The sequence below is a fragment of the Arvicanthis niloticus genome, chromosome 2 (genome assembly GCF_011762505.2).
Source record: "Arvicanthis niloticus isolate mArvNil1 chromosome 2, mArvNil1.pat.X, whole genome shotgun sequence".
Classification (NCBI taxonomy): domain Eukaryota; kingdom Metazoa; phylum Chordata; class Mammalia; order Rodentia; family Muridae; genus Arvicanthis; species Arvicanthis niloticus.
In genome coordinates this window covers 46,752,730-46,771,800 of record NC_047659.1, presented here as the reverse complement: position 1 = coordinate 46,771,800, position 19,071 = coordinate 46,752,730, and the positions used below count along the sequence as shown (strand labels likewise).

At 36.0% G+C, this 19,071-nt stretch overlaps 1 protein-coding gene across 7 annotated transcripts in view; it reads right to left on the bottom strand.

The window, feature by feature from the left end:
- Dync1i2 (dynein cytoplasmic 1 intermediate chain 2) overlaps window positions 1-19,071 on the bottom strand; it is a 52,565-nt gene that overhangs the window by 19,520 nt on the left and 13,974 nt on the right. For 4 of the 7 annotated variants that reach the window (XM_034494474.2, XM_034494475.2, XM_034494476.2 and 1 more), the window contains 7 exons: window positions 17,704-17,794; window positions 13,049-13,108; window positions 10,487-10,602; window positions 1,429-1,524; window positions 1,057-1,219; window positions 848-947; window positions 291-416 (listed from right to left, as the gene is read on the bottom strand). In XM_034494474.2, the coding sequence (XP_034350365.1) occupies window positions 291-416; window positions 848-947; window positions 1,057-1,219; window positions 1,429-1,524; window positions 10,487-10,602; window positions 13,049-13,108; window positions 17,704-17,794 (752 nt within the window). The remainder of the gene's footprint in view (window positions 1-290; window positions 417-847; window positions 948-1,056; window positions 1,220-1,428; window positions 1,525-10,486; window positions 10,603-13,048; window positions 13,109-17,703; window positions 17,795-19,071) is intronic. The other 3 variants (XM_034494479.1, XM_034494477.2, XM_034494480.2) reach the window with 1 other exon arrangement.

The following is a 19,071-nucleotide window of genomic DNA, read 5'->3' as shown; positions in this document are numbered from 1 at the left end:
GAGGGAAAGAAGTATTCCTGAAGATTCTGTCTATATCAATAACAGAAAGTCACAACTGCAAAGGACTTTAGGTGTGATTAAACATTATAAGAGATGTTAGAAAAGCTAAAAAAGACAGATCACACTGAACTCAGAGTGCTCTGCTTTGTGTTTGACAGCTGTTTGCAAATATGGAGTGGTTTAGTAAATGCCAATCCAATGAAATCATGTTGATGGGGAAAAAAAAGGCACTTGTCTAAATTCATGAATGAATCCTTAAACGTGGGAAGACAGTTGAAGGACGACCTTACCTGGCAGTGGAACACATACTCTGGGGTAGTTTTCTTGTACTTCATATTCCACACAAGAGCCACACCATCAGGCTCATGTGGAGCCTCTTCATTGTTATTATAGGAAGCCACAAGTAATTCTGGATACTGCTCACAAGAATCAAGAAGGAACAAAAAGTATGAATAATAAGAACTATTTTATGTTCTTAACTGTCTACCAAGTTATTCTGAAAATTATCTTCATAGTACATTCACCAAGATGTTAGTCTAATTTTGAATTAGCAAAGTTTAACATTTAAAATGTTTAATTTTTATATCAAGTGTTCAGTGGATAATTAAATTAGCAAAATTGGGTTTGAACATAAAGTCCTGAATTTCAAATCTAAAAGCAGTTCCAATTTTTCCTTCCAAGGTATGCAAGTCAGTGTGACAATGGCAATGTCAGAGCCACCACCCAGTATTGTTTATTTAATGTGACACACATTGACTTAGTAACAAAAAGTCCTATAACCAGAATAAAACTATATGCTAATTAGAATTAAAAAGTGAGTTATAATAACTAGTTTTCTATACTTTACCTGGGATGACCAATCCAAACAACTAACAACTCGATGCTTTGACCAACGCTCATCAAAAAATTGTCGATTTAATGATAGCTTAGCCCCTGCTTGAATCTCCCTACAGAAAAAGATCATCACAAAAAAAGACAGCATTATAACTTGTGTCATTCCTAACATGAATATCCTTTAAGGCTGCAGAAGCTCTGATCTTAGGAATTAAACATTACCCTTCTTTGTCTTCCAAATCTCTTCCACTGTAGTCAAAGAAGATGTTGATCTGCTCAGAAAGGGCTCTTTCTACAATTCTTGTAGAATGGTCAAAGAAACTTAAAAATTCTTCTGAGTGTAAAATTTGTTGTTTTTCTTCTTCAGTTAGTTCATGAGGGGGAGCTGGAAAAAAAGGTTTGTCTTTGTTTTTAAAGTATGATTTAGGCCAATTAAATCCTGTCAACTCACTATTATAATATGGTTCAAGAAATGTCACATATTATCTTTGATTTAGAGCATTTTATTCTACTATAACTCATAAATAATATAACAACTTCTTAAAGGAATCAGCAGAACAAGATAAAGCAAAACCCTTAAATATGCTAAGGTACCTTTGTTGTCATTCTCTTCGTCTTTTTTTAAAGTTTTCTCTTCTTCAGGCTCAACAGGAGGTTTAGGAGTCACTACATCATCTTCCTCCTCCTCATCTGAACAATAAACAAAGACTTCCTTAATACAGACAGTTGTCAATTGATTCTGAGGCAGTATCTCAGAGGCATCACAACTCTCTCAAGGTGAAGCACTTGTAAAGACGGTCACAAACAGCGGGAATTTACCAGTACCAACTTAAAGAATGAAATGGAAACTTTAATTTTAAGCTACCTTTGGTACCTCATCAAGAGTTATCCTACTTTGTAACCATGTAAAGCATAAGTAAGATATAAGTGGGAAGAATTCCTCATGGAAGTCTGAGCTTACAAGCATTACTATTCTAGACAGAACAACTATGTGACTCCTACATAGTTCTGTAGAGCATGCTGACACATTAATGCGGCAGAATGAAGAAAATCAAATGTCTAAAACAGCCCACAGAGCTGGATGCTTACTTGTGATCTGAAACCATCAGTGTCTGATGGGTCTTCCTGGGACATAACGATGCTTACATTAACTCTCAGGTTGCTATTTGAGAGTCAGATTTTAAAGATAATAGCTTTGAGATCACATTTTCTATTCTGTCATTTTAAATGTGAGTCTCATTATCTATCACTGTGTGATGTGGCAATAAGCACTTAAAACAGTTTTCTTTAATTTTAATAAAAATAAATGGAGATATACAATGTTTATAAGACTTTTTAAAATTATCAAATCCCATGAATCCCCAAACTAGTATATAACTTGAAATAATTTATTTAAAAATGTTATAGGACATATAGGTTATATAACCCTGTCTACCATCTCTTTTTGCTACAAACCAAGGTAGAATTCATAAAAAAAAAAAAAAAGCATGTGTTTTTATTGTCCACGCACATCTTAGTTGTGTATCAGGGAATGGCAGCAGGCATCTGCACAGAGTCCATCTCCAGTAATGAAAGCCTATTCAGTAAGGGCGCTTTCCTTGTCTGCTATAGTCATTTCCTTGACCCATGTACAAAATGATCTAAAACACATACACATACAGCCTACACAAAAGAACGGTCAAGGCTGGGAACCAGCTGCCAAGTCACGGTCCCAGCAGTCAGGCCAGCTGACTAGATAGCAGCAACCAGATGGCACTGCTGGGATTGTGTCTTTCTACTGCAAGGTGGCAAGGAGATGGCATAACATTCTTCCGCTTGACTGCTTCCAATCCTGTGTCTCTCCCCACTGGTGAGCCTGTGCAATTACCCACACTCCAGGAGGCTACAGACAAGCCTTTACCCTGAAAACAAAATGCAGCTTGTAGGCCACACCAGCTGCCAAACCACACACAGTGTTAGATTTAGAGAGCTAAGAAAATCTTTCTAACTCTATAGTATACGCAATAAAAATATAACTGTACCTGTGCACAGAAAGCTTTAAATGACACTGTATAGCGCACACAATGATACAACCTCCAACTTAATCAGAATGATAATGACGTATGCCAATCCTACATTACTTGAAATTGAGCGATTTTTACGTCTGACAAGTTTACAGAACTAGGATAAATGGCACGAGTGATTTCAATATATGCTCATACTTTTGAACCAAATGGTGAAGGTTAAAATTTTTCCTTTCAAGGGCCTCAATCAGCCACAAAGGAAAACAGTAATCACTGTCTTTTCAGCCAGCCCAACCGCATTTGTCAGCCCTTTCTCCGTCAATGCAGCCAGAGCAATCAACCTGCCAAACATTCAGAATGGAAAAACAATCTGAAAATACAGGGTATAATGCACCTGCCAGTGAAAATGGCCATTTCAAGAAAAGCTAGTGATCTCAGTGACCCTGCTGAGGAGGCGGTGGCGCAAAGGGGAAAGAACACGTAAAAGAATTCTTAGTGATCGCCACTCTCTCGCACACTGACACTTCCTTACAAAGCATGCCAATTACAGCTTTTGTGCTACTTAAAAAAATGAAAGCTTTTTTTGGGCAAAATAATCACATAGAGAAACAGAAAGACACTACTCCTTAGATGAATTCTCGTACACAAAGGATTATTAATCTGAAAGCAGTGTGTCTGATGGTGACTCTATCTTGTACTGTTCCAACATTAGGACGCAACTCTGCCATAGACTAATCTGCAGGGGTACTGAAATAAAATCATTTAATTACACTTACTTAGAAGCTGATTTCTAGAATAATTTCATGAGTGTTGCTCTCATAGCACTGTGGGTTTCTTCTTCCTTTCTTTTCTTTTTCCATTTAGCATGAGAAAAAAAGTATCTCAGTTTTTGCTAATACTATCAGCTTTCCTAATTAATTCTATTAACTACCAGGTTCATTGTATGTAAATTCTAAAACCAAGGATGTACAAGTCACCCTGGACAAGTCCTTCTCAAGCATGGTGATTTATAAATTACAGACTCGGGCCCATATTGTCTCCTCCCTCTACTTGGTTGTACTACACCATTCAAAAGTACCATTCCCAAAGATGGGTGTCAAATTCCTGTTGAAATGCATATAGTCAGCATATTTGAGTGCTCAGTGACTGTGAGTGTGCGTATTTAACAGGAAAGATCTCATTTGCAGACACTGTTTCCTACTGAAACCTTCCTGTGGATAACCTGTGTTAGCTGATGAGCGTGTATGTCTGCTACACAACATTTGCCAAACAGGTTAGCAGCAACTCTTTAAACACAGCCTTAGAATTTCATTATAGAATCAATGAACAGATACCTTTTCTACAATGATTAAACATGGACTTAAAAACTATAATTAGTACTTAAACTAAGCTTCAGAAAGGTCATTTAAGGAATTTTCCAAGACTATAAAAGCAAACATTAGGCTGCTCTAAAAAAACTCTACAAAAATAAAGTATTTTCACAATAGAATATTTTAAGTAATTATCTACTATATATATAATTATATATATTATATAATATTATATATATATTAGGTGTATATATATGTGTGAGTGTATATATACAAATACACATATATATAGTAGGTTATTTACTACACATACACACACATATCTCAAGTAGAAGAATGTTTCTTTGAGTCAATATATCCTTCTTAATAAGAACTTTTACAACCACAGCTATCATAGGACTACTAATATGGCTTCAGATTCAACAGCACAGTTATAAAGATAGCCTCAGACACTCCCAGGTACATGGTACGCTACAACATACTAAAAACTGGAAGACTGCCATGCCACATCACTTTACTGAGAACATTCATTACTACATGCTAAGTGGTTAGCTCCATGCTTTCCCTGAGAGAGAAGCTAAGGTTTCAGCTGAGCAGTAAAGAGTGCAGAGAGGTAGCAGTTACTTTAAACAGCACATCTCTTGTCAATGCATGTGAAAACTAGCTTTAATGAACCACTGACTTTTTACTTTAACAACACCAAAACTGTGGTGCATTTTGGTGAGAATAAAAGAAATCTGTTCTGTAAATTAAGCTGCACCTAGAGACAACAGCAAGGAGTGAAATTCCAGTTACTAGAACAATCAGCAAAGTGGTGGGTTAATCGGTTAAATCATCTGTGAAATGGGTGGCTTCTGTTCAACTGAAGGAAGATGTCTTCTGAACAGGTTCTCTTATTTACATGCCATTCATATTTAAGATACATTTAAGAGGGCATAAAGTACACTTTTGACTTATTCTACAATATCTGTGTTTAAACAGTAATATGCAAGATCTTAGAAAGTCCATAATAAACAAACATTGCCACTTATAAATCACTTATGATTTTCAGCCATCTCTAGTGCATTGCTGTTCAGGAAATATTAATGTTGGTAACCGGTTCATTATTAGTCTTATTATATTGGTATATATCTTTTAAAGATGATTTAATATCTTATGATGAATTCCTAACTTAAATCAGGGAATTTGTTGCTCATAAAAATTATTCAATTTATAAGTAACCCTGTAAACATCTATCAGCAGTGGGAATTCCCCAATCATTAGTTTAAAAGTCCAGACCAGGAAGGAATGACTTTCACTTAATATTTCTTAAATAACCTTAAAATCTATCTATCTATCCACCCACCAATCCATCCATCCATCCATCTCTCCTATCCATCTACCTATCTAATATGTGTATGTATGTGGGTAGGCACATGCCTGGGCCCATGTTTGCCATAGTACACATGTGAATGTTAGAGAATAACTTATGGAGGATAAGTCCACAATGTGAGAGATCAAAGCCACTCATCAGGGTTGGCAGCAAAAGTATCATTACCCACTTAGCCATGTTGCCCACCCCTTGTGAATCTTCTTCTTCTTCCTCTTCTTCCTCCTCCTCTTCTTCCTCCTCCTCCTCCTCCTCCTCCTCCTCCTCCTCCTCCTCCTCCTCCTCCTCTTCTTTAGGATTTACTTATTTTATATATGGGTGATCTATGTGCATGTACACCTGTGTGCTAGAAGAGGGCATCAGATCCCATTACAGATGGTTGTGAGCCACCATGTAGTTGCTGGGAATTGAACTCAAGACCTCTAGAAGAGCAGACAGTGCTCTTAACCACTGAGCCATCTCTCCAGCCCTGAATTTATCTTATACCTTCAAATCAAATGGACATTTAAGACAGCCTCCAACGGAACAAAGTTGTATCAGTATATTGATAAGATCCATTGCTTTCTTAGTTCTGTTTTTTTTTTTTTTTTTTAATATATCTTGAATAGAATCACTTGTATTTGCTTAATAATTTGTATTTTCAACAAGGGAAACAGAGCTGACATTTTAATCATGAGTATTTTGAATTTAGATATAATGTTGGGGGATAAGGAAAGAATAAGTAGAAGGCATATACCATCTACTTTAACATGGAATTTGTCTCAACATAGTCTCTTTTTTTAATCTTTATTTTATGTGTATGATTGTTTTGCCTGCATGTCCATCTGTTCACCACATATGTGTAGTACCTACAGAGGCCAGGAGAGAGTGCTGGCACCTGCTGGGACTGGAGTTCCCAGCTGTCCTCATGTGATAGCTGGAGTGGTGGAAGAGCAACCAATGCCCGTAACAACCAATCTCTCCAGCCACCCCAGCACATCTGTTTTTAAATAGAAAAACTGGATTTTATTTTTGCTGTATTGGTATGATTAGTAATCTAGTTATCTGTAATCTTATTAAATATTACATTTTTGAGGGGGCACAGTTTTATTCTGATTTAAACCTTTTAGTTCAAAATTAAGAACAAATAACATAATGTTCACTTCTACTTACATTCTCACATATTAAAGGTTAAAACTAATTTGTTAAATGCACTATTTTGGAGTCTTCTAAAACTTCATTTTAGAGCCAGGCAGTGGTGGAGGACATCTTTGATTCCACCACTAAGGAGGCAGAGGCAGGTGGATCTCTGAGTTTGAGGATCGCCTGGTTTACAGATCAAGTTCCAGGACAGCCAAAGCTACATAGGGAAACCCTGTCTAGAAAACAAAAACAAACAAACAAACAAAACAATAAAACCCAAAAAACACACTTCATTTTAGATAAAGCTATATACTATATTATTTACTAAGAAGCCCACAAATTTGATCTACAAATGGGAAGTGTGGATTCAAGATAGTAACATTATACAACAAAATATTATAAGTTGTTTACATATAACAATCTTCTGTACATTATAAATAATAATAAACATTAATATCTGATTCATTAAACCAATAAGCAATAGATCAGAAGGCTCTCCACATACAAAGTGGAATAGAGGAAGGAAACGGTTGAGAACCGAGTGGCAGGCTACCAGGCTTATAACCCTGGTTTCTCCCACTGCAGACTCAGCTAACTTCCCAGGACCAGATTCCAAAGATATAAACAAGCTAGTTAGGTTAAAGAGCCTTTAGGATTTCCTCCTATTTTATTTATAAATAAACTTCTTTAATAATTAAAAAAACCCAAATATATAACAACAAAATCCACACTAAAGAGATGGATAAGAAAAAATGCCATTTTTAAGAGTTAAAACTTGTAAAAGGTGAAGGCAGAAATCGAGGAAGAGGAGTGTGCCTGTGGGCTTGGCTCTTGACTTCTGCAAGCTGTTTACCTGCAGGGAAGGGAATTGACTGTGGTCACAGGGCCTTAGTCAATCTTATTCACAGTAGGTGCTGAAAGACAGCGAAGCACCTTGATTCAGAAAGAGTACCACCAACTCAGAGTACACTTGCCAGTAAGAACATAGCTAGAATAGAGAAAAACAAAGCGAAATGGAACTGCCTTTTAAAAAGGTTAGTGTTAAAAGGGGAGTGTAACCATTTAAATAAAGGAAACCGGTAAGACTGAAGACCAGTTTCCCTCACATTACTCTTGCACTGACTACACTGCCTTCTGAATTCACTGTCACACTCCAGGTGTGACTTCAGGGTTTGTTTTGTTTTATGGTGATTTTTTTTTCTCTCAGATAATTACAATTTAAAACACTTGCGATGCTGGGGCTTGAACCCAATGTTTCATGAATGAGAGGCAAACAGGCTCTCCTAACCGCAGCACTCCTAGCCCCTTAAGTAACTGTGAAATGGTAACCATTTGGGCAGGGTTGGAGGAGCACCAAATTAAAACAATGAACATAGTTAATCACAAAGTGTTTTCATTATAAAAATCTTAATGTTTTTTACTTCTTGCCTCTAAAACTTCTACATGAAATTAATTGTAATGACATTTTAAAAATTCTCTAATTTTTGTAAGAACCTGCAAAGGCTAGAAAGGCTTTATGGTCTGAGTGAGTATATGCATCTCATTCTTCTCCATTTAGATACTCCAAGCTTTAACTAAACCACAAAAACAAGGAAAAGGTGATCTAGTGCCTTCATATACAGACAGCAGACACTCAATAAACTCAATGAACATTGGCCAGACTGTAAATAAACAAACATGGACTTTTTGTAAAATGAACCTCTAAATCTAGTCTATACAGAAAATCTGGAAAGGACTATGGAACAGACAAACCCTCTAGAATGGCTTCAGTTTATCCACCTGGCCACTTGCATTTCTGTCAATAAAGAAAAATTCTACTTGCTCTCTTATCAGTGAACAGGCTTAGGTGCTTACTCATTATTCACCACTAAAATGACACTACTCTGGTGCAGAGACACTAATAAGCCATCTAAACCACGCTCTCCTTCTGAAGTGTAGCTAAACTACATACAGTTCTAAACCAATAAACTTGGCACTTGTAGCCAATATTTTTTTTAAAAGGAGATAAAGTGAAAAAAGAGATGGTATTGTCTTATAAAATTTTATTATCTATAGTCCTATTGGAATATTATTTTAAAAACCTTAAAGCTACTTAGTATAGGTTACTATTATAAATACACAAAATTTGCTGTTTTGTGGCAACACGAGAGATAAGGTACAAGTGAGAGTCAGTTACACTTGGTTTGGAATAATAGTTACTACCTGATAAGCCTTAATAATCACCTCTTCTTTTAGCTTCTTTGTTTGCAAATAAGACTCAAGGCTTTATGTCTGGGATTGTTGTTTCATGTGTGTGTGTGTGTGTGTGTGTGTGTGTGTGTGTGTGTGTGTGTACAGGAAAACATGCACCACCTGTACAGGAAAACGTGTGTGTGCCCACAGAAGCCACAGAGGGCATCAGATATCCTAGATGTGGACTCTATAATCTTCACCTAAGATCACATAGTGGTTAAGATAGACTCAGTAAGTACCGGACTCATCAGATCTTTTCATCTAAATTTCATCAACAATTAATTAACACTTTAAAACAATATATTTCGCAGTAGTTGCTTTCATAGTGAAAAAAGACAATTAACTATCCCAGGTAGGTAAAACTTCTCCTAAGCTGGTAGCAGTGATTAGTTCCTTTAGGTGTGCACCCACCACATGCCAGACACAGCACGGTAACAGGAAGAAGCCATTCCTGGGCTCCTGGAAGAGCTGGCAAAGCTCAAGTGTAACAGTGTTAAAGGCCTCAACCCAAATAACCCCAAACTAGGGAACAACAACAATAATCAGTTCTTATTTGGAGCTTGTGTGTCCATCTGTGTGGTACTGGAACTTGAACCCAGGGCTTCATGCACGCTAGGCAAGCACTCTACCAATATCATTTAAAGTAATACTGTCCTTATTGCTTTGAATAATAACAGTATTATCAGAATACACTATTCTACAGAAAAGAATTTATTTCCGTTACCATGGTATATAATCTCTTCTGGAAAAAAATCAAGCTTGACACAGAAATCCAACATAAGCTTTTCTAATTCTCAAAGACATACACATCAGTGACAAAATGAAGACTGCAAATTTAAAATTTAAATCAAGTAAAAACTTTAAAAATTTTTAATGATTTACTTTTGTTGTAGGTAAACTGGTGTTTTGCCTGCATGTATCTCTGTGTGATTGTAGTTAAAGATGGCTGTCAGCTGCCATGTGGTTGCTAGGAATTGAACTTGGGTCCTCTGGAAGAGTAGCCAGTGCTCTCAACTGCTGAGCCATCTCCCTAGCATTTAAAATTCTTAAATAAGTAGTTAAAAAAAAAAAGAAAGAAAGAAAAAGAAAAAGACTGGGTAAATGGTTGAGTGTGATTTTTTAATCTGTGAGCTCGTTACAATGTGATTTAAAAAGATATATAAATACAGAAACCAAGAAGCATTACTAGTTTTATAATGATTCTCTAAGAAAATGTCAAAAATAGGGTTAGGAAGATGGCTCATTGCGTAAGAGTACTTACTGTGGCAAGCATGAGGACATAAGTTCAAATCCCCAGGTCCACATTAAAAAACAAACAAACAAACCATCAAACAACAAGAACAACAAAACAGGCAGGGTTAACTCCATCACTGCAGAGGACAGCAACAGGAGGCTAGCTGCCAGTGAAGTTCCAAGTTCAGTGACAGAGCCTGTCTCCAGGCAATAAGGCCGAGTGACAGGGCAGCACATCCATCCTCTGCTAGCCGCCATGGGCATCCATGTGTGCATATACCACACTACCTCACCACTAAATGTCAAACATAAAAGAAGGAAAAGTCCACATCTACCCACTTAACACAGTCTTAACAGCAGTCACATTCAGATTGGACACTCACCTTCTTTGGGTTGAGCTGTAACCGGGGTCTGAGTTTCCTTTGTATATGTGACAATTTCTCGAGGGGGAAAGTCAACTTGAGTAATTTTGGCCATTCCAAGTTTAATAGGTCCTCGTCTAAATAAGTGAATATAAATGCTTTAAATACAACAAACCATAAATCTTAACTTCATCAAGCATGCTATTTTTAAAAATTAAGAATTGAACACTCATTTGTATCTAGCACTAAAATGTAAAGCCCTGCTTTCCTAGAGAAATATGAGGTGGCCAATGAATTGGCTTTACTTTAGCAAAAGGATTAAACCACAGCACAGAAAAAAAGTATCTCTGAATCACTCAGGGTACTTACTCTCATTGTTAAAAGCTGTAGTGTTAGTTCTTAGGACAAGTGTGTGGGTTGTAGCAGTTTGAGAGGGTAGGAGTTTCAGAATGGACTGCTACCCATGATAGATAGTTGCTGATTCCAGACTGTCTTGAGGAGACAAATACCTCACCCTGCCCTGTTTAGTTCCACTCACCAGTAGCAGACAATGACTTTAAGACTGAAAGTAGGTTTCTGTTGAAAGCCTTCTCTTTTTTTCTTTAAACAAGCTTGTGTGTGTGTGCGTGCATGCATGCATGCGTGCATGCGTGCATGTTTAGGTCAGAGGACAAATCCGTGGAGTCGCTTCTCTCCATCCACTTTTATGTAGGTTCCAGGGACCAAATTCAGGTGGCCAGGCTTGCATGGCAAGTGTCTCTACCCCAAGTCATTTTGACAGGCTGGAAAGCTTTATTTTTATTTCTTACATTTGGTAGACAACAGAATCACATCATTATGGATTTTAAAATAAATTATTTAACTTTTAAAAATCTCTACCTATTCAATTTTGTCTGTGATTCATAGTGGACATACTAAGGTTGAAATCCTCTAAGCCTGAAGTAACAGGTTTCCTGACTATAATGAAACTACAGACGGCGTCTCTGATGCCTCTGGGAGATGGAGGAAGTAACAGGAGAGTTGAAAACAGACCAAAAGAGAAACACCTCCTAATAGTTATTTAGAGAATTTTTACTTAGTTATTAGGTATCTAAACTAAATTACGCTTCCCAGTTGCCAAAAATCCTCAATCATAAAAGTCTCTTGAAAGGACATCCAATAGAGGCACTGTTGCAACTTCCCTAGATCTGAAATAAAAGTCTCACATGTTTTATAAACACACCTTCAATATATGTCACTGTTAATACATATAAACATTTTCCCATGTTCTTTAATGCCTATATTGAATTCTTTATGAAAAAAGTAGAATAAAATTAATACACTAAAAAAGTTAATTTGTGAGCCAGGCATGGTAGCACTCATCTGTAATCCCAGTAATTAGAAGTAATTAGAAGAACAGTAATTAGAATTCAGTATTTTGAGGCCAGCCTGGACTACGTGAGACACCATCTCAATAGAAGGAAAACATAATTAAAAAAAGAAACCAGGCCAGGCACTGGTGGCGCACGCCTTTAATCCCAGCACTTGGGAGGCAAAGGCAGGAGGATTTCTGCATTCGAGGACAGCCTGGTCTACAGAGTGAGTTCCAGGGCAGCCAGGGCTACACAGAGAAACCCTGTCTCGAAAAACTGAAAAACAAAACAAAACAAAACAAAAAAAACCAAAAAATCTTGCTCTCACATAAATCTTTATGTGAGCCATAAAACATTTTTAATGTGTTTTCTACTTCAGAAATAGCTTAGCTTTAGTTAGGGAAAGCATAATCAAATAATTAAATGATTAAGATTTAAGGATACTTGAATCAATCTAAAATAGATACAGACCATTAAACAAATCACTCGCTTACCTAGAGAAAAAGAGGGAAGGCTACAGTTTAGGGCCAATTACAAACTGGAAAGTCTAATAAACCGAATAGTAAAAGAAAACAATGTATTTTTTAAGATTTTATAGGAGAAGGGCAAGGGTAATACCTCACTTCTCCAAAAGCTACATTTACTGAAAATAAGAAAGCAAGGGGAAGGGGCAAGAGGGAGAAGACCTGGCGCAGCCAGAGAGGGGTCTTCTGGCGACTGTACAAGAAACTCAGAGACTTCCTATATGCAATCCAAGGCTTACTTATTCTTCCTTCAGATGCTCAAGTACATGATTACATATTTCAGAAGCTACAAATTACCAAGGGAAAAGAGCTATCTTAGTCATGTACAATGGCTACAGCAAATACTTTTAACGTGTACATATGTATATGTATATATATATATATATATATATATACATACACACCCACACACATATATATATTTGAAGTTTTTAGTACATCTTAGAAAATTTTATATAAAAAACAGAAATAACAAAGAATTTTGTCATTTAAGTAGGTAAACTTATGGTACCTACAAAATTAAATATGAAGACTATTTCATTAATTATAAAAGGATAAATGAGGTTTCACAGTAAATTATAATTCTTGCCTTAACTAGATATTAACACAAGCACAATATTAGAAACTAGAGCAAAGTAGTATTAGGACAGTTTCACAAAAAGGCAAATTAATTATTAAAGAGGGAATGTAATAAATCTATGCAATACCCCAAATCGGAATCTGAGTGAAGCTGAAGAACTGATGGATCTGTATCCCAATGCAGCGTCCTAAATGGTTGTAGGGCAACCATGAAGCATTAGTAAAAAAGGTCAGAAGTTAGTCAAGCACTTTATAAACAGCTAAAACTAATGTGCTATTTACAACTAAGAACTACATGAGCTGGTTAGTAAGTCTAAAACAAAACCTACATACTAGGTCTAACTCCAATACAATAAGCATCAAGATGGTTAAAGATGCAGACACACAACACAGAATAATTCAAAATGTGGGAATCTAGTATGGCACAAAAATGGACACAAATAGCGAAAGCATACAAACCAAATATACATTATTTATGAATGATAAACAAAGTAGGCTACCAAAGAGTTAAACTTTTAAGATTCCTAATGAAAAAAGATGAGTAAAAACAGGTAACATATTCTAATCTTGCCCAAAGCTTTAAATGTGTACAAGAAATTGCCATACTGGTAAAGGAAATGAGTCAACACGTAAGCTTTTTGGTAAGAAAACCAAGACTATCCCACTGGGATACAAAATAGCTAACATTTCCAAAACGTGACCTTGCTGTAATTCATGGGTTAAGCACTGCCTTGGGCTTACATGTCACTGATTTAGAAAAGAACTAAGAATGTCTGTCTCTAGAAAAGAAATTGATTTTTTTCCCTTTTTCTTTTGAAAAGAATTCCCTAAGTTTTGGAGAATCTCAATCCTAAATAAATAGTGATGTCTTATCATTGCCTAATGGGTAAATATCTTACATCTGATGTTTTCCACCTAAGCTAAAGCTACTCATTATCAGAACAAAGGGTACTTAATCATATTGGCATTCTTGTATGTTAGCAATACTGTATACTGCTTGCAGTTCCATACAAAAGGCTAAATGCAGTTCTAAATTAAGCACTAGCATTTTATGGAATATTTTGCTTCTCAAGTTACAGAATACAAAACTAGTTTTAGTTCTATAACTTTTAAAACAACAGATGATTTCTCAGCTTGTCGTATTATTTATCAATAAAAAACAATTAGAGAAATCCTTCCTCTTATGAGGAAATAGCTTAGGATTTAAACAGGGTTCGTTATATGTATACAATGAAGAAAAGAGGGCACAGTGAAGACCTACTTTGTATTGAGCAATGAACAGCAACAAACTTGGGCTTTGTTAAACCAAAAGCAGTTTGATGAGATGGTCTCTGAGGAATGTTCTGTCAACAGCCTCTACATTATACAAGGGCCTCTAGCTGACCAATAACATAAACCTCCTTGTTGAGGATGTCATTAGTCTAAAATTGAGCAAAATTTAATTTCAGATGATCAGTTCTAAAAAATTCAAATTCGAACACGTAGAGATGTATAAAAGTTCTTTAGACAGGTAAAGTACAATCCTAATTCTTAGAAATAAACTAATCAAAAATAGAAAAAAAGGGGGATGAATAAGCATGGATTATCTAATTGAATAGCTATCACCTAAATTTCAGAAGAAGTAAACAGAAACAATGAAATCACCTTCCAACATACAAAAGTGAGCAGCTCCTCCTTTTATACCTAATCAGAGACCAGCAAGTGCAGCTGCGCACACAGGTCTGTCTCACGTTGCCCGCATTCCCTAGACCTTTGTCCTCACTCTTCGCTCGATCAGCTTCTGTTCAGGATGAGCTCATCTCAGTCACTTTCAGACCCGAGTTCTAGCTAATGCCGTGCACTTAGAGATGAATTCTTTTACTACTGTTTTAAGCATCTACAAATTATCCTCCCATTAAGAAACTTGGAACCGACTCAGGCTTCTATTTGTATGTGTAAAATGGAAAAACTGCCCTCTTCAAAGTTATTTGCAGGTAAGTCAAGGCTTTCCCAGGACACTGAAGTAAAACTTGAAAGTTCTTTTCTTTCCTGTTACACTTAGATTAAAAACTGTTTACTTTCTCTAATAAAAGCACCTTTTAAATTATCAAGTTACATCTTTTATTTTACAGTAAGTCTTAAAATACACTTTGTAAGCACAGGATAGTATAATCTCTTCTGAGCATTTTGGAAAAACATCTTTAAGCTAATGATGCAATCACTAAAATGCTATGTTGTGAAAGCAGAAAAATCTATTTTATGTGGTAATTACAGAATTTGCTGGCAATTTGATGAATTCTATCTGTCCTACGCACAAACAGTTTTCTAATCAGTACTTACTTCCTGTGCCAATTTACAATATCCCAAAGCATCACTAATAGTTTCTAGTTTATTATAGTTCTATATTATCTAGTTATTATAGAACTAATAGTTCTAGGTTATCCATGGAGCATGACACTTTTAATCATATTAACTTTGAAAATTAAGTAAATGTTACACAGTACTTTAAAAACAAACTTACTGACAATGCTTTAAAATAATCTTTCTGTTCTTACTTGAAGTGAGAAACAATGAGCTCAAGTATAAATTCTTTAAATAAAAATAATATTTCATAGTAAAGAAATTTAGTAAATATAGTAACTTATGTTGAGAAACATTTTCACTGTTACAACGAAAAAAAACCTTCACTTGAAAATATCAGTCAAAAATATCTAAATATTAGCTATTTAAAGGAATACTGGCATATTTACATAAAAGAATGTGTGTCAGGCATGGTGGCACACATCTTTTATCCAGCACTAGGAGGCAGGGGTAAGTGAGTCTGAGTTTGAGGCCAGCCTGGGCTATATAGAGTAAGTCCCAAGCCAACCTGGGCTACTCAGCGAGACTCCGTCTTAAAAACAAAAAGCATGGAAGCATAAACCAAATAACTTTAGTCTTAAAAATTAAAATTAGGAGTAAACTATCTTCAAAACACATAGTTTATAGAGCAGTATTACTCATCAAGAGAACTATTTTTTTCTTAAATATGAGTTACCGTTTACTTCCAACTATAGCATTGCTAGATTTGTCAGTTGTGGAGAGCACATCTCAGACTCAAGCTAGCCAGCTTTCTGTACCTTTACTTTTAGATTTTATTTATTTTTGTACTTTTAGCCTGCATGTATGTCTAGGCAGCACATGTATGCACGACAGCAGCAGAGGTCAGAAGAAGCCATCAGATTCTCTGGAACTGCAGTTAAGATGGTCCTCTGGAAGAGGTAGGTGTACATGCTCTCAACTGCTGATCCATCTCTCTGGCCCATTTCTGTACCTTTTAATTGTTAATGATAATCTTTGGAAACACCCCCCCCCCATTTTTTAAAAATTTTATTTATTATTTGTGTGTAGGGACACAGGGCAACTTTTTTTTAATGTATGTGAGTACACTGCAGCTGTCTTCAGACACACCAGAAGAGGGTGTTGGATCCCATTACAGATGGTTGTGAGCCATCATGTAGTTGCTGGGAATTGAACTCGGGACCTCTGGAAGAATAATCAGTGCTCTTAACCACTGAGCCAACTCTCCAGCCCCACCCAACCCCTTTTATTTGCAGAATTTGTGAAGTTTTTTGTTTGTTTTCTCTATCAGACTTTATTGTCTATTTTTATCTTCAATCAGAAGGGTACATGCACAAACAAGAAGGGTGAAAAAAATAAAACTGAAAAGTTTCAATAATTTTTTTTCTTGTAGTGCTGGGGACCGGACTGACAGCTAGGCTTTAAACATGGTACATGAGGCCTTAACGAGTCATAACCCAGCCTTTAAGATGATGTTAAGATGTTTTCCTGGGCAGGACTTTTAATTTCTTGGCCCCAAATAAGGATTTTGAGTCAGCTGTGGATTGACTTATTGTGATTACTCTCACTTCAGCTCTAACAGGGTGCTGGTAAATAAAAACTTTCCAATTGTTATGTACAAACAGGATACAGAAAGAATTGATAATACTTTGCCCAAAACAGCTTTTAGAAAAAAGATGAAATATTACTGAATTTCTGAAAAACAAGTTTGAACATGTATGTAGAATCCTAAAATAAACTGGAATACAGTTTTATGAGGCAGACGTGAGTTCAATGAACCTGGTAAGTAAATCAGTGTTTCCTTGGCTGAAATTCCTTTACCTGATACTTTATGCATTCTTTTCACAGTTTCATTTTACTAGTGTGCATGCACCTTCTTTGTCTATATGTGCACAATGTGTGTGTGTGCAGTGCCTGCAGAGGTCAGGAGTCAGATCCCCTGAACTACAGTTACAGAAAGTTGTGGGTTGGCAGATGTGGAGCCATGCCAAGTCCACTGCAAGAAGCCACCTTTCCAGGGCTGATATTTTGTGTTCTGATTATTTTTTTCACCTTATTTAGCAGAATCAGCTACTTAATAGAACAGAATTGTGATGTTTAATTGAATTGTTTCAATGTTCAATTATCAAGTGGAAAATTAAGCACAACAAAGATGTTTTACATTATTCACAGTCAAAACATGCACACAATGAGTACATTTGTTTAAGTAGAACAAATTTAAATTCATGAACCTCTATTTTTAATATAAATTATTATAAAAACACAGCTATTTAATACTAACATGACAGCTAAAATACTGTTGCAAAAAGTTACCTCAATTTATAACAGAAAATTTCTATGCTGCTTGGAGTTTAAGTAAGTAATAAGTCAACATAAATATTTAGACTCTCTCTAAAGCACTGACAGCATCTGGCACTGAATGCATTCTATTCTATCATTAAAATATTAGGAAAGAATTACATACCTAGAGCCCACGGCGCCATCTCCAGAATCCTGGCTTCCAGCTTCACTTGGCGTGCTCACTGACTTGGAGGATGGAGACATAGGAGGAGGGACTAAATAGTGAAATAGACAGATATCCACTGTTACTACATGGAGAGGTTGTTCAGTTTATGGTGTTTCAAAAATAATTTAACATGAAATAATTAACAAAAAGGGAAAAATAATGACAAACCAGACATCAGAAATACAAGGGTAAAAATGAACAGTAGGAAGAAAGGGGAAAGACAAAGGCAGCAACCATGCTGAAGACTCATGCGATTTCTCTGGCAAGATGCATTCAGGCTTTCTGCGTTTAAAAGACAAGACTATGGAAAGCTGTATCTTCATCTCGTCCATCACCAAAGGCGGCCACTAATTTCAAAGGAGAGCATTCCTTCTCCCCTTTTAATGTCACTCTTATAAGATCATCATATTTTATGTGTTAACTGGTTACACTGCCAAAATTAAAACTTTGAAATATGCTTCAAGTAATTTAATTTCTGGTTTTCAAGATTTCTTTTAAAATGTTAAACCTTTGTCTAATTTTTTTTCTTTTCTTTCAAACAATTTTAGGGCTGGGGATGTAGCTCAGTGCCTGCATAGCAAGGCCCTGGATTTGAACCCTGGTGTCTCAAAAAATTAGTACTTAAAATTAATGTATTTCTCTCCACTGAAAAGAGGCAATTTAGAGAAATGATACAGATAAAGGAATGGCTCCTTTAAAATGTTCATTAGTTTCCAGCAATTTGAATAGAAAATGCAAACAGGCCATAAAACAGCATGCCTTCTAGACATGACGCAGCACACAAAGCGACACATGCAAACTACACACAGCAAGATGTATGATAACTTCCTTACCCCAGTACTCAGAAAAAACTGAACGTACAGACAAAGATACAGACACCCAAAATATTCTTAATCCCTTCTTAGAGAACAGCAGACATTCTTCATAATATATAAAACAATAGCAACTATTTTTCTCCAATGTCTCAACACTACGTTAAACGTGCACATTTCATGCTATGACATTTGGAAAACTTTTTGATTACCGTAGCAGGAAGTATAGGAGGCTCATCACTGCCATCTTCTGGTTAAATTTTTACCACAAATGTTCCCAATCCCAAGAATCTTTTTAAAATAATCTTTCAGTGTGCAACATTAAGCAACTAACACATTTTATGTTGCACTGAGTTTACTTTCTAGTCTACTAAACAGAAGGTAAATTCCTAGTTATATAATCAGTAATATATAAAGACAAAAAGTCATAGCTAGAATGTTTGTGATCTGAGCTAATAATTCTTGCTTATATTTCAAACAATATTAAAAACAAAATCAATGTTTCTAATAATAT